This window comes from Tauraco erythrolophus, chromosome 11 (genome assembly GCF_009769465.1).
Source record: "Tauraco erythrolophus isolate bTauEry1 chromosome 11, bTauEry1.pri, whole genome shotgun sequence".
In the NCBI taxonomy this organism is placed as follows: Eukaryota; Metazoa; Chordata; class Aves; order Musophagiformes; family Musophagidae; genus Tauraco; species Tauraco erythrolophus.
In genome coordinates this window covers 12,378,036-12,397,297 of record NC_141475.1, presented here as the reverse complement: position 1 = coordinate 12,397,297, position 19,262 = coordinate 12,378,036, and the positions used below count along the sequence as shown (strand labels likewise).

The 19,262-nt window shown below is 37.5% G+C and overlaps 1 protein-coding gene across 13 annotated transcripts in view; it reads left to right on the top strand.

Annotated features, from left to right (window-relative positions):
* Positions 1–19,262, top strand: part of TRIP12 (thyroid hormone receptor interactor 12) — an 84,216-nt gene that overhangs the window by 44,846 nt on the left and 20,108 nt on the right. For 12 of the 13 annotated variants that reach the window (XR_015222394.1, XM_086617974.1, XM_086617966.1 and 9 more), the window contains 21 exons: positions 3,071–3,176; positions 4,522–4,658; positions 5,602–5,685; positions 7,040–7,135; positions 8,126–8,274; positions 8,607–8,642; positions 8,730–8,825; positions 9,240–9,332; positions 9,474–9,635; positions 11,310–11,378; positions 11,498–11,663; positions 12,387–12,504; positions 12,646–12,802; positions 13,112–13,265; positions 13,794–14,022; positions 14,743–14,861; positions 15,457–15,664; positions 16,856–16,956; positions 17,225–17,399; positions 17,800–17,941; positions 18,872–19,063. Coding sequence is in view for 12 of the 13 variants with exons in the window: in XM_086617974.1 (XP_086474100.1) it covers positions 3,071–3,176; positions 4,522–4,658; positions 5,602–5,685; positions 7,040–7,135; positions 8,126–8,274; positions 8,607–8,642; positions 8,730–8,825; positions 9,240–9,332; positions 9,474–9,635; positions 11,310–11,378; positions 11,498–11,663; positions 12,387–12,504; positions 12,646–12,802; positions 13,112–13,265; positions 13,794–14,022; positions 14,743–14,861; positions 15,457–15,664; positions 16,856–16,956; positions 17,225–17,399; positions 17,800–17,941; positions 18,872–19,063 (2,789 nt within the window). In the remaining variant the exon portion in view is untranslated. The remainder of the gene's footprint in view (positions 1–3,070; positions 3,177–4,521; positions 4,659–5,601; positions 5,686–7,039; positions 7,136–8,125; positions 8,275–8,606; positions 8,643–8,729; positions 8,826–9,239; positions 9,333–9,473; positions 9,636–11,309; positions 11,379–11,497; positions 11,664–12,386; positions 12,505–12,645; positions 12,803–13,111; positions 13,266–13,793; positions 14,023–14,742; positions 14,862–15,456; positions 15,665–16,855; positions 16,957–17,224; positions 17,400–17,799; positions 17,942–18,871; positions 19,064–19,262) is intronic. The other variant, XM_086617969.1, reaches the window with a different exon arrangement.

Here is a 19,262-nt window from a genome sequence, read left to right as displayed (position 1 = left end):
GTTCATAACTTTTACTAGCTCTTTGAAACTGATTTCTTTCATAGCTCTGTATATTACAGAAACAGTGCTGAATAAACAACTCTTGGAGTTGAACATCAAACCAACTCCCCTGAAAGCCCTTACTGTGTGTCTGTGGCAGTACAACTGGTGCCTTCCTTTGTCACGCAGTCACAGGACATCTCTAATCCTATCTCTGAATGCTGGTTGTGCCCTATTTACCAGTGAAGGCTTGGGGCTCTGAGCCTTGTGCACCTCCTGTAGATACAGGACTCTCAGTCGGGAGGCCACGCTGGCAGTGTGTTAAGGGGGAGATCAAATTCTGATGACAATACAAGTGGAAGGAACAAGGTTCATCCCTACGTGGAAAAAATAAGCACTCCTAAGCTTACGGTATTGGGAAGACTTGAAGGATTTGGAAATGATGCAGGTGGTAAGTTTGGCTTAAGAAGCCGTCTTAAACAATGAACTTAAAGGGCAGAGTGGCATTGAACAGCAGGAAGGGAGAGCGCTATGAGAAGTCTTCTGTGCTTCCTTTTTAGCCTTTGAAATTAATAGAGGGAGGTGGAAGCTCATATGTGCCCTGGTAGATACATCAGAGGTAGAGAGGTAAAGACTTGGGAAAAGAGAAACATGCAAAAAGATCTGACAAGTAGAACATTTTTCCTGAGCAGCAGGAGAAAAAGAGCTCAAGCCTTCTGGGTGCTCAGGCTGCCATATATTCTGCAGCTCATCTACCAAGCGGTAACTGGGTAACCGTACACTCTCTAAAACACTTAGTGAGGTAATACAGTTTCAAGAGATGGATCAGCTAATTTAATGCCTCTTATGGAAAAGGACAACCCATTTCAGAGCTTCATTGCCCTACTGATTCATGTTTGTGTTCATCTGACCTGTGTTGAGCAAGATCAGCTCACCAAACTGGCAGAATACTAACAGAACAAGCAAGTGTATCAAGTGTGCATTTTGTGCATCTTGGGACTGGTCTATCACTTGGGATAGACATGAGTGAGTGTATTATACTGCTAAACAACAGTTTAACTGTAGCTGTTAACAGTTAGCTGGTAAGCTACCTCTGCTGTTTTGTGAAACCTTTCCTGTTAGCAGAAGTCCTATTTTGATGCTAGTCAAGTCAATCTTACTTCACGTACAGTGGATCTGTGGTGTCTCATTGATAGCCTATTACTACGCTGATATGAAGTTACCTAATATTTAGATTTGACTACTTGAAAATGAGCACACACAGATTTGAGGTAGTAAGTGGCATGCTGACATGAAGAATAAATATTTTTTCTGTGAGCTGTACTGTAACAGGGTGATTAACTTATTCTTCTAAGTATAAAGCAAAAGTACGTCTCACTTGGAATTTCACCACACTGTTAAAGTTTTACCGAGTAGCCTACTTGTCCATATAATGTGAACTCGGAGTGATAAACATGTTTTATCTGTGGAGTAATACAGTGCTATACCTAGTGCCAGTGAAATCATGCATTTTCTAATGTAAAATATAACTAGCTATGCCAGGAGTTTGGTTGTGTCTGTGCACTTTTAGTACTTGAGAAGCTTAGATATCTGTGGCATGGGATCCTGCTACAACTGTTTCAAACTGTTTTTGTCTTATATCTCTGCTTTATAACACGCTCCTCTTCCTCCCCTCTTTCTTCCCCCCATGAGTGTCTGACTGTATGTAAATAGGATTGAAGTCATCATGTATTTCCGTTGTAACAACTTCAACACAAATTTTTGATTTGAAAGCATATATAGTAAAAATGTCACTGTTTTTTTTGAGTATTTGAAAAAGTTACGTGTTTTGTTCTATATATATACAGATCATCTGAAAATTCAAGTGGCTGGCCTGCAGTTCAGTGCTTGGTGGCTGTTAAATACAGAACCTTGTTGTTTTCTTAAGGTTTTCAAATTTCTTGAGTTAGTAAGCCAGGTGCATGGTAAATACATAAACATCAGGTTAACTTTAATCTGCATGGAATTTAACTGCACATAGCATTGTATTCCTGGATCAAATATAGTATAGTATTTGAAAGGACAGGCTATTGACTAGGTCAATAACAGCTTTTCAGATCAGTTTTCCGTTAAATATCCAGTCAGAAGTTGCATGGTTATCACTTCATCCCTCAGTGCCGCAACTCAGCATTCTTGGAATTTTTTTGAATTAAGGAAATAGACAGTAGCTGGTTTGTGCTCAAAAATGTTGCATTTAAATCTGTTTTATTTCTGCTTTGTTACCAGAAGAGGGAGCAGTGATTTAACTTTCTCATCTTTTCAAAATTATTTACAACTGTTCTAGTAATAGTATGTCTAAATTGATTGTTATGGAGTTCTGTCTTGCTATATTTTATTGATTTATTGTGGAGGCGTGGAGGACTGACATACAAAGCTGGACCTGATAAGGATTTGCTCCTCAAGGAAGACAGTGGTAAGGGTTGAAGGGAGGTAGTTGAAATAGGAACACAAACAATACATATGACAGATCTCAACACTGACAGTGCTTGACTCCTAGAGGGCAGCATGGTTTTGATTTAAGGCAGTTATTCTTAAGCCATACTGATGTGAATAAAACTGACTAAAAAGTATGATTCAGCTAGTGAAGAAGATTAAGTTTATGCTGCACAGGTTTGCTTGGAGATGGGGAAAACAGATGCAACCACTACTGCCCTCCTCCTCAATGTAATTTCTTTTTCTCTCTTTAGATAAAGCTAAACATCATCTCTAAGTGTTCTGAACATCAGCATGTGGAAATAAACTTGTATTCCATAGTGTGGTACCTGTTTAGCATGAGAAAGACTTACAAGCTTTTCTGTAACTGGCGTGTAGGTTAGGAAAAGGTGTCTAGATAGCAACTTGGAGTTTAGTATTACTTAAAATAGTGAGTACAGTAGTATCTGAACATTTCTTTTACTGGTACAGCAATTTGGGGTAAGATGACTAAAAGCTGATGTGGGCTAATTGTGGTTATTATGTAGAAGCTGTTCTTCTACGTAGAAGTTTTGTTTCTTTGTAGAACTGCTGTGTATTTAAAGACTGATGTACTCTCAATTCTTTACATACTACATAGGTCTAAGAAAATCTACAAAGAAGCGCAGTGAATCACCACCTGCTGAGCTCCCCAGTTTGCGGCGGAGCACACGGCAAAAGACCACGGGCTCCTGTGCTAGCACCAGGTAAAAATTAAGATAATGAAATATGATTATGACAGTAGGTTGATATTAATGTCACTTTCACGCATGGAAATTGGCCTTGTCTATCTCTTGCTTTACTATTGTAGCTGAAGCTCTTCAGGCCTGCTGGGTTACTCTGTACACTAGTGTCATGGATAGCACATAGAATTTGTCACCATCAGACCTTCCATGAGTCCCTTAGCTGTGGAATTGGAAGGAGGGAAACACCCAAAGCCAAGATCACAAATTTAAGTAAGCCTTTCCTTAAGGAGATGTTTAAAAAGATACTGAACATAGAATGCTAAACTACTGTCCATCATGAATAATAAAATAGATTACTATTCTGAAAAATAAGACTTCATGGTACCACACAGGAGTCTGTTTTAATAGTGTACATTGTTAAGCTGACTCAGCTTGTCAGCAGCTGCAACTGAACAATGCTACAAATATCCAAGTACTCAATATGCTTTCTGATGCAGGGGAAAATTAGTCCTGAATTAATAATTTTAAACAGCTGGTAGATGAAATTGGAGGGCAGAGTAAATGTGTCCTGTGATGCAAAAAAATTTTTGTGGCTGTATATGCTGAAGCTAGACTTAGGAAGCCTTAACAAGCTTTACTATTTTTTTATGCCTAAACTATGTTTAGTAGTTCCAGCACAATGTCTTTTCCCTCTTCCATGCTATGAAAAAAAGCTTCTGAAGTCTGATTCTGTTGTCAAGTCTGTGTTTCAATTTGACTGTTTACTTTGAGGTATATATATTTGTAGTGGTGATGACAGTGTTTAAAAAAGCAAACTTAAAGGTTTGTGCCCTCATACTTGTTCTGGCACTGAAAATCAAGTTGAATATCAGTTTCCTCTTTGTGCTTTCAGTAGTTCAGAACTTCCTTTAAAGATAGTTACTCTGTTATCAAGCTTCTCAAATGTGTATGTGATTTGTAACTGTCACTTCCATCTTACTCATCTTGACTATTATATTTTAGTAGACTACCTTATCTTGAAGGGTATTAATGTAAGGATCTGAGCAACCTGATCTAGTTGGAGATATCTAGTCCAACCCCCCTGCAAGGAACAGGGATGACCTTTGAAGGTCCCTTCCAGCCCTAACCATTCTATGATTCTATGATCTATCTGTAATGCATCAGTATAAACAAATCACTGCCATGGTGTGGGGTAAGAAGGGTAAAGAAGAGTTGGATAATTTTGTGCAACTGATTCTTATGCAAATCTGTTTGTGCAACTTAGTGGTAGTGATCTACCTAAATGTTATGTGGCTTTGAGTAGTCTCACAGTAAATCTCTTGTCTTAGTTCATAAGGTCTGAAACTTTGTTTTTTTGAATCTTCAGTCGGCGAGGCTCTGGCCTGGGCAAAAGAGGAGCAGCTGAAGCTCGTCGACAGGAGAAGATGGCGGATCCTGACAACAACCAGGATGGAGTTAATTCTTCAGCTGCTCGTACAGATGAGACTCCCCAGGGAGCTGCAGGTAAGAAAAAATTCCAGCTGAAGCATTTTTAGTACAGTTGCTGATAGAAACTTCTTTGTATTTAAAGATAATTAAATGGATTAAGTGTTTAGAAGAAATTATTTAAGCTGGTAAATAATTCTGGAATGTTTTTAAGTGAAAGGGACTTTTACTTTTGAATCTGATTTCTTGGGTATCTGGTAAGTGTTTCAGTTACGCTTTTTTTGTAGTCTCCAAACTATGTCCAATAGAGTAGACTTAAGTATTCAGGCATCTACTTTTTTTTAAAAAAAAATAGTAATTTCAGCTAATGGTACGTAAATTGCTGTACCACCAGCTGAGGAGACATCAAACTGTTCAGAACGCAGAAGGCATGCATTTACCTGTAAAAGCTCTTTTGTTAACTACTCATAAATATTCTGCAAGTTTTCTGTTGAAATTGCAAGCGTGTCTGTACTGGAGAAATCTGTAACCAAGTTAAATATTCTTACTTGCACAGTCCTGTTAAATGGTACTTAATCTTATCATCTGGACCTAATTGGTAGTGAGTTCAAAGGAGCTTGATAATCTCAAATCTTCTCTGCTTAAAGCCAGCTACATCAGTACAAAAAGTCAAAATTAATGGAAACTAAGCACAGCATAACAAGTAAGAAAAGCATAAGTTTACAAATGTTACAGGTAAATCTGTCTGAACGGTAATTTGCTGATCTAGTTGTATTTGTTTTTTTTAATTATCTTGTATTGATTTATTTTGTGTTGATATCACCTCTCTCGACTTTTGGAAAGTATTAGACCTGTAGACTGGTCTATTTAAAATGAGAGTTGTACAGAAGTATGATGGTGGCAATGTCAACTGCAGAGCACTCTTCTGATGGGGGACGCTTTCCTTGATGGTGGAATTGATGCAAATTTTGTAGCTTTAAAGGCACTGTAACTTGCATTAATCTCTACTTTATTTCTTTAGCTTCTAGTTCTGTTGCTGGGGCTGTAGGTATGACAACCTCTGGAGAAAGTGAGTCAGACGATTCTGAGATGGGAAGATTACAAGGTATAAAAGCTGTTAATAATTTACCATTGTTTTTTTGTTTGCAGCCTATAAATAGCCGTACCTACCCAAATTCTGTATTATATGTAGTGAGACGGCTGTATCTTGTTTCTCTCTCTGTGAATATGTTGCTTTGCTTATAGTAGTTCTGAAGTATGGAGTTACAAGCCTTAATTCACTAAAGATGCAAGAATTTGGAAGTAATGTCTGGAAGGGGTGGCAGTGTCCTTACTCATTTACATGATGTATAATACACTACTACTGATGATTTCTCAATCAATCCAGAACTTGAACTCAATCCAATTAAGTGTGTAACCTCAAATACAGAAATAAGTCTTTGCAAGAATGTTTTCACTTGACAGGCCAGGTTAGGCCTATTGTTAACTCTACCTCCTTCTGGATGACGTTTTTTGTGCTTGTCATTGGTACCCATGTTGTTGTAAGCTTTGACAAAACAAAACTTAAACATTCTTAAAATGCTTGCTTTTGTGCTTGGGTTAAAGGATTCAGGTCTCAAAATCGTAAGAGTACAGACAGGTATAAAGTCAGTTTGCATGTCCTGCAACTGTTTTAATGATTTTACCGCTACACCATGAGGAGTTCTGAGCTCATGATCTCCTTTGCAAATGATAGGGTTCAATTAATCTGGACGTTTCATGTGGAAATAAATGTTGTGTCACTACCACTTCACTTGCCTAATGTCCTCAGTAAGCATAGGTATGCATTAGGAATATTGAGCTAAATTGATTTTTACTATTAATCATTATTGTATCGATCAGCAATAGTCATGATTGCCACAATAAAAATCAGAATCCCTCACTTAGTCTAGCTTAAGTAACACTACTGAAAAGTATCCATAAAACCCCTAATATCTAGCAGAGTTCCTTCCTCTCCTGCTTACCAGCAAATAAAGCTGTGAAACTTTATTTCAATGTCATTTTTTCAGATTAATAGAGCCATTCAGTTCCTGAAAATGTGAAGATAAGCTTAACCTATTTTGTTGTTTGATTTCAGATTTGAAGTTACCATCTGGTGTATCTGCTATTCTAGATCTAGACTATAACAATTTAGTAGACCAGATTTGTTCTGTGAGATGCATAACTCTGGAAGCTCAGTGGGTGACTTCTTAGAGGGACTTAATGCTCTGATGCATACAAAAATGAGTTGTTTCTTCCCTAAAGGTCATATTTTTGGTGTTTTTTTTAGAAATCGAGGTAGCTGCAGTCATCTAATCCTAACTCTTCTTTCTTAAAGTATCAAAATTCTAGTAGTCTTAAATTATAGCATCATGGAATTTAAGCTTTTAAAATATATGCAGAAGCTTTGACAATGGCTGTTATCCTCTGTTTGCTTTTAGCTCTGTTAGAGGCTAGGGGTCTTCCTCCTCACCTGTTTGGCCCTCTTGGTCCTCGGATGTCGCAGCTCTTCCACAGGACAATTGGAAGTGGAGCTAGTAAGCAAAGTTTGTCTAATTTGACTTAATTCTTTCCACTTCCAGACTAGTAGAATTCAGCCACTAGTGAAATCTAATATTTAGATTAGCTTTGTAGTTTAATGTAATATTGTACATGTTGGAGATTTGTATGTCATGATAGTGCTAGACCACTAGACAACAATATTAATTTGCTTGTCTTCCTATAAGGAAGAGAAACTTGATTTAGCTGTATTTCTTTTCTTTTCTTTTTATGGGGCATCTTAATGTTCCCTTCTAGGTGGGGAAGGGAGGGTTCTTGCCTTTTAACCCCTTCCTTATCTTTTTCTTTTGCATGATGGGCTGCTTAACAAAAGACCTCTCCAACCCCTTTGGGTTTTTTGTTAGCATTAAAGAAATGCTTAAGTTAGCTTTAAAACTATTAGTAGATGCTGGTTCTAAGATACCTAAGACATTTTTGAAACTATAGACAATGTATCAGACAAAGTTTCCTTCAGTCAGCGCGTCAGTGAGAACATGGGTCCTTAGTCTTGTTCTACCATGTCTGCATTGTGCAGCTGGATAAGATGTGTACCTTCTAGTTCAAGCCTGCTTGGCTTCCCAGGAGAGCCAAAGGCAGCCTGTTACATTGCCTGCCGAGAAGAGGATGGGGTCTCATGGGTACTCCATGTGCTGTGTTATCCAGGGGGTGTGCTGAAAAGTCCTTTGTTTTATAAAGGTGGAGTGGTTTGGGTTCTGGTACCTGCTGTAGGTTGGCAAGATGGCCATGGTGAGCAGTGTGGTGGACTTGCTATGCTGACCAGTCGGCACTGGAAAGACAGCCAAGAGTGAGATTTTGCCTCCCTTTCCTATTCCCCCCTTTTATGACAGGGAAAGGAAGTGAAACTACAAATACAGAGGAAAGCAAACTATCTCTGGTCTTCCACTCTGGCAGAAGTATAGCATAACAGTTCCCTTAAACACTTATATTTTCTAATATCTTATTTTCTAATCTCTTTTCTGGATATCTAGGTTCTAAAGCCCAACAGCTTTTACAAGGTCTCCAAGCCACTGATGAAAGTCAGCAACTGCAGGCAGTGATTGAGATGTGCCAGCTGTTGGTCATGGGAAACGAAGAAACATTAGGAGGATTTCCAGTCAAGAGTGTTGTACCAGCTTTGGTAAAGATTAAATCTCATGTTTCTATTGGAGGCTATTTCACTCAATATCTTGCTTAAATTAAATAAAGAATATTTATGTTATGTATTCTTAATTATATATATGTGCGCATGTGTATATCTACATCTCATTATTTGGTTTTGAGGACATGTTTTGCTATATTTAGATAATCCTATTAATTCTTTAATAGCTCAAGAATAGGTTGTGGCTCTTTTGAAACTTTTACCAAAATTCTAAGTCCTGAGTTAAAAGCTCTGATACTGATTTGTGCCCTTTTTTATGTTGCTATCGAGATACTTTTTACTAAACTAACAATATTTTTTTTAAAAAACAGATAACACTGCTGCAGATGGAGCACAACTTTGACATTGTAAGTGATTTGTAATGTTTAAGAAACTTTTTAAAATACAAAAATATATAATCTGAACTTAAAACCACATATCTATATACTTAATAGATGAACCATGCGTGTCGAGCCTTAACATATATGATGGAAGCACTTCCCAGATCATCTGCTGTAGTGGTAGAGGCAATTCCTGTCTTCTTGGAAAAGGTAAAATGAAATTAAAACAGTGTTAAACTAATCTGAGAGGATTTTTATCTTTCGTTTTAATTTTAGGATATACTATTAAGATAATGCTTTCTTTTCATAGCTTACAAGAGAATACGTAATGCATGAGAAGCTTGTAAAAACAGATTTACCCTTACTGAAAAGCAGTATCTGATTCACTGAGAACTTCTTGTCTGATAGGTGTTGCAAAGATACTGTGTAATTATGCAAACATAACTCTTGGAGTAGCTATATAGCTGATCTAGCCTTAAATCGGCTAGCTTGATCGCAGCTTACAGTGCAGCTGCATTAGCATACGTGTCTTAGTACAGGCTAACTGTCCAGTTGTTAATGAAAGTGATTATTTTTACAAACTGGTTTAGAAATTCATCTGCAAGCTTTCATGTTTTCTTGTAGCTGCAAGTTATTCAGTGCATTGATGTGGCAGAGCAGGCGCTTACAGCCCTGGAGATGTTATCACGCAGGCATAGTAAAGCCATTCTGCAGGCAGTAAGTAAAAAAGAAAGTACTTTTACCTCTACCAGTTCTACATCTTGATGATTTTATGTGAAAATGAAATAAAAAAACCCCTAAAGTTTCTGTGATTTTTAGCAGCACTGAGAGGGAAAATATTGGTTTATTTTATTATAGGGTGGGTTGGCAGACTGTTTGCTGTATTTGGAATTCTTCAGTATAAATGCACAGAGGAATGCACTAGCTATTGCTGCCAACTGCTGCCAGAGTATAACACCTGATGAGTTCCACTTTGTGGCAGATTCTTTGCCACTCCTCACACAAAGGTTAACCCATCAGGTAAGAAGCTACTATAAAATGTAAAGTTGTAATTTTGAACTAAATGTAGTATAAAGTTGCCTCCAGATATTAGTTCTTTACTGTGTACTATGTGCCTTTGCAAAGCGATAATTGCCTTAAAGTTTCTATACTGTCAAGCTGTGATATTCTAACGTGTATATGGAGCTTTTGTTTTTTTGTCAAAATGCTGTAAGGATTCATGACACCTCTATTACTTTTGTAAAATGAGATAAGATACTTTAACTTAGAGCGTTAATAATAGTGGGTTTGTAGTCCTTGTTGCCTATCAGTAAGAGGAAATCCAGTAGCATTACTGTTCTTTTTTTTGTTTACGAATGTTTTCTCAACGGATGTGTTGCAAGGTTCCCTTCCACTTCAAGCTCAGAAAAGCTTCCATTTCAGTTTTTGTCGGTTTTCTGATTTGACTTTTTGGGAGGGCTTATGGTTTTTTATAAAGAAAGTTCCTACTCTTGCACAATGGTTTAAAGTGATGAATTCTAAGTCATCACTAAGGCTCCTAAGATCTGTCTGTCCTGCAATGCTGCTATGTTCATAAATGAGCACTCGTAATGATTGTTGCACCAAAAGAGATTTGGGCATACTGCTTGGTTGGCAGATCCCTGCTGAAAAGGTGGAAAAGGAGAAATTATTTTGTTCCTTAACAAATGCAACTAAATGGAAGCTTCCAGGTAATATTTTTGTGTATTCCTGTGCTATTCTTAATTTTGCCAACATCTTCTTGCTGAGAGACTACTTGAAACTTTGAGGCAGCTTCACAGAAGTCAAATATCAGCTTTAGATGGTGCTTTGGAAACAGGAAGCACCGTTTTCAGCAGTAGTAGGGACAAGTACTGACTCCTGCTCTCTGAAGAGAAGCTACAGCCCACAGAAGTAAGATTTCAAGAAATTTTGAAGTGGAATTTTTCTGGGGGGAGGGGAAAAAAATCTTGAGTTAAATCTTATAGTTGAGGTTAGAAAGGACCTCTCAATTATCTAGTCCTAACTCCTGCTTAAGTAGGGTCAACTAGAGCAGATTGCCCAGGACCATGTCCAGCTGATTTATTTGTTTATTTTATTTATTATAACATATCTCCAAGGATGGAGAATTGACCTCTCTGGGCAACCTTTTCCAACGTTAACCAACCTCACAGTAAAAGTGTTTTATTATGTTCAGATGAACTTTTTTGAGTGTTTAAATGAACTTTTAACTAGAGCTATATTTAGAGCAGTCTTTTACTATCTTGGTGTCTTGGGATTTGCTGTTGTGGCTGCACTGCATGATGTAAAATTCAGGCTTCATGTAGTCTGTAAACAGTAGCCTTCACTCCTGCTTATTACCTATATCTCTTGTTGCTTTGGCTTTGTAGCTCTTTTCCCTTTTGTTTCCTCCTTGTAGAATCCAAAAAGGATATTATAGATCCATTTATTCATCTCTAAAGGTATTTGTCTTGCAAGTGTGAGGTGTTTCCCAGGGAATATGCAGGAGCACAGCCATATCAGGAGGTCAGTTTAGACTGTGTCAATGAATTTAAAATTCAGAGCTGTAATATTCTGTAAAACGTGATTCAGCTGGCCTTTTTGGAGAAATTTTATGAATGTGTCAAAATGACGGGATAATGTAATGCAAGTTAAAATATTTTAATTCAAACAAATACTTAACTTTTTTAATAATAGGACAAAAAATCTGTTGAAAGCACTTGTCTCTGTTTTGCACGGCTAGTGGACAACTTTCAGCATGAGGAGGTAAGGGTATGGGTTTCTTGGGGGTGGATTTTTTTCCTTCTTCCCTTCCTCAGTTTCCCCTAAGGGCTTACCTTGCAAAGTCAAACTAATATTTTCAATTTTGCTGTTCCCCACCGAAGAACTTGCTTCAGCAGGTTGCTTCCAAGGACTTGTTAACAAATATCCAGCAACTCTTGGTAGTGACGCCTCCTATCCTGAGCTCAGGAATGTTCATCATGGTGGTGCGCATGTTTTCCTTAATGTGTTCCAATTGCCCTACACTTGCAGTCCAACTTATGAAGCAAAGTGAGTTCTTATTCTTTCGTATTCTGGGGGACCTATTTAAGTTAATGCCTACGGTCAATATGGAACTCTGTGCACTTGATTGTACAAGTACTGTGTTCTTTTTTTTCTCTCTTACACTGCTTTTCCTGGGATACAAACTTTAGTTAATCTTGTTAGAACTTGTTTTTCCTGAGGGTTTTTTCTCGTCTTTCTTATCTCTAGCTGTTGTTGCTGGAATGCTCACCTAATTTTGAGTCTGTTAGCTGCACAAGTTACTCTCACTCCAACATGAGTTGAATAATTCTTTTTATAGTCTTTACTGGATGAGGTAAACATGTGATTTAAGGACTTTTTCTAAGCAAAAACATTGAAGAAAAGTGACTGCTGTTTAGCTGTCTTAGTTCTCAGTCATTTTCTTCTTCTCATTTTGTAAATTTTGACTTGTCACTTCAACTGCCCTGTATGTTCCTCGGTTTTCTTCTGTGCCTGTATATTGAGTGATATTTACCCCCTAGTGCCTTAAAGGAAAAAAAACAACCAACAAACAAACCCCACCGCAAACCAAAACCCACAAACCCTAGACCTATGAACAAACACATTTCTTACAACATTCGAAGAGTTGACTCTTGTCTCTGTTTACTGTCTGTGTGCTTTGGGCAGTGACTATCTCTTATGCATAGTGTCCAACACAAAATGGAGTCCATATTCTGATATAAGCAATCTCACGAATAATAATTTTTACAGATATTGCAGAAACGCTTCACTTCCTCCTTTGTGGAGCCTCAAATGGGAGTTGTCAAGAACAAATTGACCTTGTTCCACGAAGTCCTCAAGAACTTTATGAGCTTACTTCTCTTATCTGGTAAGCTATGCAACCCTAGGTTTTGGGTCTGGTTGGTGTGTTAAAATCCCTACCTTCTCTAAAATGAAGGTAAACAGTTTTCAGCTTAGATGGACTTCAGTGAATACTTGTAGTAAAATACTGTTTTAATGTTCTTTACAGTGAACTGATGCCTTGCCTGCCAAAAGAGGGGATCTTTGCTGTTGATACTATGCTAAAGAAAGGAAATGCACAAAATACAGATGGTGCGATATGGCAATGGCGAGATGACAGAGGTCTCTGGCATCCCTATAACAGGATTGATAGTCGAATAATAGAGGTAGTAATTCCACGCATTTATGTGGTGGTATTTTTTAAATATGTGCGTGGTTGTATAAGTAATTGAATACTTTCTTTACAGCTTTGAAAATATCAGCCTTGTTCTTTCTGAGTAAGAAACATAAGTTTCCTCAAGTCTGCTGCTGATCCTGCACTATTTTGATATTCCATAATGGGTGAACTGCTTAATCACTGTTCTTGCTATATTTCTGTCAGTCATTATTTTTCCTACTGTGTTGCCCCTCTTGCCTTTCATACTTTCAGCTTCCTATTTGTTAGGCATTTCTTAACTTTAAACTCTTATTTTTAGGCAGCTCATCAAGTTGGTGAGGATGAGATAAGCTTGTCTACGCTTGGGCGTGTCTATACTATTGATTTTAACTCTATGCAGCAAATAAATGAAGATACTGGAACAGCACGTGCCATTCAGCGAAAACCAAACCCTTTAGCCAATACAAACTCTAGTAAGTACAGCTTAGGAGACACCTAGTCTCTCTAGCTATGGCTGATTTATGCTGAGTTATGCAAGTCTACTACGTAGCTAATATATTTCTTATGGTTTCTGTGGAACATGATTTACGTGAATGAAGACAGCTTTACAACAAAACTTAAACTGTTGAAACGTATTCTTTTTAAGATCTTAGCTCTTTTCTTGGGAACTGAAAATGCATTAAATTGAGGGGGAGCTGGAGTGTTCCTAGCTTGGGATTTTCTGAAACTGTTTTGCTCATACAGCTCTTCTATTTAATGAAGACTGTGTGAGGACTTCTTAGTATCGTACAGAAATATGTAAGAAAACTCAAGAAAAATTATTCGACTCCTTGAAGAAGGAGGATTTGTATCTACATTCTTGCCATTAGTTTGTCTTCTGGTTCTTACATTATATCTTTTTGATTCAAGAACAAAACTAATTCAGCTTTGACAAAAGAAAGCAATCATCAGAGCAGAGATGCAAAGAACTATGTAGTGATTTGTTGCACAATTTCTCACAGGTGGACATTCAGAATTGAAAAAGGATGATGCTCGAGCACAACTAATGAAAGAGGACCCAGAACTGGCAAAATCCTTTATCAAAACATTGTTTGGTGTTCTTTATGAAGTATATAGTTCTTCAGCTGGACCTGCTGTTAGACACAAGTGCCTTAGAGCAATTCTTAGGATAATTTATTTTGCTGATGCTGAACTTCTGAAAGATGTGCTGAAAAACCATGCTGTTTCAAGGTGGGTTCATAAGCTGTTGTGAATGAAACTAATTTTGAGCTTACGACTCAAAACTTATGATTACTTTTTTTGAATGATCTTTTTTCAGGGGAAAATTGTATTTTTAAGTTCGTTGTGGTTTTTTTTTTTTTTTCCAAAAGCTGAGGCTGCCAGCTGTCCAGGAAGTTTTTGCATCTTAGATTTTGCAGTAGGTGCCAACTCTAGGTGTTCTTGTTAGAAACTTGGATTACCTATATGACTGTGTGTAGTAGTAATGTCTAATATTACCATTCACTGTTTTCCTGATTTCTAAAACTTGCCTATAAGCTTTTCTGAGGGTAAGTTGAATTTTGAGATAACATAATGTGAACAATAACAGACTGTCATGGCATTCAACTGGTAAGTTCTATTTATGAAAGCTCTACTACAGGTTAGAGAAAAGGATAAATTAGAAAATAGACTGTTTTTTCAAAGGAAGTACCAAGTTCCACAGCACCATATTCTTTAAAGGCAGAAAACTCTCTTTTCCTTTATGCCACATGTTAAAACTTAGTAAAAGTGATTTAGGTGGGAAGAGGACTTCTTTAGTCCTTTTATTGATAGCTTTTATGAAAGCACAATGAAATTTCTTTGTTTTCAGTGTCCAGTACTATGTATGCAAGATTAACTGACTTGATTTAAAAAAAAAAAAAAAAGGAAAAAAATAAGACAAACCTAATTCTAATAAATTATGTGTTTTAGTCATATTGCCTCCATGCTGTCGAGTCAAGACCTTAAGATAGTAGTTGGAGCCCTGCAGATGGCAGAGATTTTAATGCAAAAGTTACCTGACATTTTTAGTGTTTACTTCAGAAGAGAAGGTAAATCTTGTTTTCTCTTTTTTTCTCATCTTTTTTATTATTTTAAAAGCATGTGTGTATGGAGAATCCATATCCTTTACGGCTATTTCCCTAAGCTGTGAAAAATTAATACTGTTCTTGAAGAATAAAAGGCAGATCCACACAAGCTATCCTCATATGACTTGGGAGGAGACAAGCTTGTGTTTTCTGAATCTGAAGCAAGTTTGTACAGGCTTACTAGATGCTAATGAACTTACGTTTAGGCTGAAGGTGGCGTCCTGAAATTACAGGGGGAATCTTACTGGACAAAACTGATGAATCTTTGGCAGGAAGTCTCTGTTCTAATCCACTGGCAATTTTGGGGTTTCTTTACCTACTTTTTTTGCTACTGTCATTATTATTTTTTTAAACTATGTAGGTTAACTTTCTGAAGTAAAGATTAAACTGCTTTTAAAACTTAGTATTGATGGGTGGGTGAGCCCATGCTGCCATAGTCAAAACAGAGGTTCAAATAACAGGCCTTTTACCTCTTCAGACACCTTTGTCACTGCCACCCCTACCCCAAAAAATCCCATAACCAAACCAGCACACCAAATAGATTTCTTCTTTTGCAAAGGAGTGATGCACCAAGTGAAAAACTTAGCAGAGTCTGAGGCTTTGCTAACAAGCCCACCGAAAGTATGCACTAATGGATCGGGAACACTGGGTACCACTACAACAATAAGTACTGGAACAGCCACTGCTGCCAGTAATGCAGCTGCAGATTTGGGCTCTCCCAGTTTACAACACAGCCGAGAGGATTCTTTGGATCTGAGCCCACAGGGGTAAGTGCACTTTTTGTTGTGGGGAAAAAAAAAACGACGACGATAATCTGTTGGGGTTTGGGGTTTTTTGTTTGGTTTTGGTTTGATTTGGTTTGGTGGGTGTGGTTTTTTGTTGTTGCTTTTGTGTGTCTGGGCTTTTCTGAAGAGTCTTGACTGACATAGGCTGCTACAGTGTCATCTGCATTTTGCTGTGGTATTGTCCTCTGAGAAACTAAAATGGAGTGATGTTGAAACTATCAGTGGGTAGTTTTGATTAATTTTATGTGAAATTAAAAAAAAAAACAAAACCAACAGCAACAACAAAAACCCCACAAAACGAACAAACAAAAAAACCAAACAGAAACAAAAGAACACAATCGACCTAGTGACCTGATAGTTATGTAATGATACGAAACAATCTACAGTTTGGGGAGAGGCCGGAGACTGCCAAGAGCAACAGCTGTAGTCTCACGTAGCTCTTGAGGACAGAGTGATTCTCTCAGAGAAATAACTATGGTGCATGGTTCCTTCCTGCTGGAGAATGGAGGAAAAAGACGTTATCCTTAAGTTATTTTGTTGGAATACAACCATTTTGAACACTTGTAGGTATAAATTACTTGTGTTACGCAGTTTGCCTTTATTTTCAAGGTGCAAAGTTTGTCTTAATGTATTGGCGTAATAAGGAAACTCACTTTAAACCAGAACTGAAATATGTGAACTTGAGAAGTGTAGGTCTTGGAGACTAGAAACACCATAACTTGTTGAAAAAATGTTTTCAGGTCTTTAATAGGAGAGGAAGGTCAAATATCTAGTGTCTTTGGGTGTTTATTCAGTAGAGATTTGTGGATATTTTTTTCTTTTTATGTGTATTCAAATAAATGAATAATCAGATGGTTACACAAATGAAAACATGAACATTATTAGAAACCTTTATTCAGTGGCACTTCTGGCTGTATTTGGCTGCCCATAGTAGAAATGTGACAGCAAGCAAAACCACTTCTTTTTCCATGGAGTAGGTAGTTTGTCCTTCCGATTAAAATAGAGGGCCCTTCTTCCAGAGCTCATTCTTCCCATATGTCCTCCTTGTTACGGGATGGAACCTTTTTTTAATTCTCAAGGAAATAGCTGGCAGATGCATCGTAAACTGAGGGATGGGTATGCATATGAATATGGTGGATGGAAACGTGTTACTTTATTTTTAAATTTGGACAGACGACTGAGCGATGTTCTAAAGAGAAAAAGACTGCCAAAACGAGGGCCAAGGAGACCAAAATACTCTCCTCCAAGAGATGATGACAAAGTAGACAATCAAGGTAAATCATTCTGCCCCATCCCTGAAAGTGTTCAAGGCTGGATTGGATGAGGCTTTGAGCAACCTGGTCTAGTGGAAGGTGTCCCTGCCCATGGTAGGGGGATTTGGAACTAGATGATCTTTAAGAACCCTTCCAACCCAAACCATTCTATGATTCTTAAAATGTGATACTGTATCTCCTTTTAAATTTAAAAGTAAGCTCATAAGCTGTCAAATGCTAGCTGTAATAAACCCATTGATTCTCTTAATTTTGTCTTTGCTTCCTCTAGCTAAAAGCCCTACAACTACTCAATCTCCTAAATCTTCTTTCTTGGCAAGCTTAAATCCTAAAACATGGGGAAGATTAAGCACACAGTCCAACAGTAATAGTATTGAACCAGCACGAACAGCAGGAGTAAGTGGTCTTGCAAGGGCTGCTTCCAAGGATACCATTTCCAATAACAGGTACACACAGAAAATCAAAATACTTGTGATATGCTGTTGACTTTGGGGTGCAGCTACTTTCTTATGACAAGCCATCAAGTGATTAAGTAGCACCTATCATAGAAGTCTTGAGCTTAACCACTGTTAAAGTAACTCTGGAAGAAGAATCAAGAAGTTAAGATAGAGAAAATAACCTCTTAATAGTTTGAAGTAGCATGCTGGGGCAAAATTGGAGAACTGGGAAAAATGGTGCAAGACGTAATCTGGAGAGAATAAACCTTTACTGTGTTGGAGTAAGAGGGAAGGATTTTTGTCTGACTGCTGTTAACCATGGCGAAAATAATACTCTCTGGTTTACTTATAATATTGGAGTATATAAATGCTATGCGTGGCTGAATAATTCTTGTGTGCTTCTTTACAGAGAAAAAATTAAGGGCTGGATTAAGGAGCAAGCCCATAAATTTGTAGAACGTTACTTTAGTTCTGAAAACATGGATGGAAGCAATCCTGCACTAAATGTATTACAGAGACTTTGCACTGCAACTGAACAACTCAACCTCCAGGTTAGAAATGGCAAACTTACTGGGAGTGGGGCTGGGAATGGAAGCAGTAGAAGTATTTAGGAAGAAGCTAGAGGAAAGCCGATGGTTTTAGACAGTGTGGCAAATATTTTAAGCATTGTTTTTGTTATCTCAAATGATGATACAGTGTTTCTTAACTTGCAATGGTTTGCTCGGGATTCCTTTTACAATTAGAGTATCAACTCTGACGCATCATTTATGATAAATGACTGCTGTTAACAAGGGTATTCTTGATTCCTAGCAATGTTCACTTATATAACATTTTACTTAAAATTCAGAAATTCTACAGTTAAGTGTTAGGGATTGACTTTATGCCTAAACAACACCACAGTTTTTAATAAGAACTTCAGGGGTCAGTGGAGGACAAGAGAGAAGCAGCATTTTGTTTAAAAGATAGAAGAAATACAGATTGGGCTGAATCTGCCCGAGCGTTGCTTCTCAGACAGTTTTGATCCTTGATAGATGGTGTAAACATGTAACTTTTGAAGTAGCTAAGCACTGAATTTTGTTACATGCTTTCATCTGAGCAGTCATTTATATGAAACTTTCCCTCCACCTGTCTCCTACATAGATGCCATGTAAAATATATACCAATCTGAGTTTGTTGGGATTTTTTTAAAAAAAAAGTTTTGTTTGGAGCTCATCTTTATGTTGCATGAGACAGAAATGAGACCTTGCATTTCTCTCAAAATGAGGAAAATGTAAATGTTGCCTATAATGTCTCCCCTTGAATAGAGAATTGCTTAATCTCAGATTATTTGCCCTGTCATTGCTTGTATTGGGTTACTGTGCACTCCAGACTTTCACTTTTTCCCTCCTCCCTTTACAGCTGTTCCATGCAGTAGGAGGAAAAATAGTATTTCTTAAGCCCTTAATACCAGGGCACTAAAATACTACCTTCATATTTTTCAGGTGGATGGTGGAACAGAGTGCCTTGTAGAAATCCGTAGCATTGTCTCGGAGTCTGACGTCTCCTCGTTTGAAATCCAGCATAGTGGGTTTGTTAAACAACTGCTGCTTTATTTGACATCTAAAAGTGAGAAAGATGCTGTAAGCAGGGATATCAGATTGAAAAGATTTCTTCATGTATTTTTTTCTTCTCCAGTAAGTTTTCTTGTTTGTTTTGTCTTTCTTATTTGTCTTGCTCTCAAATTGTACTTGTCTGACCAGCTTAGAGGCTCAGCAGTGACCTTGACTTAAAGATGGCAGTACAGAAGGAATGTTTTGTTTATGCCTAAGCTGTATAATAACACTACAATTTTTACATGGTTCTATGTTTTTACATGTCATCAACTTTTTAGAA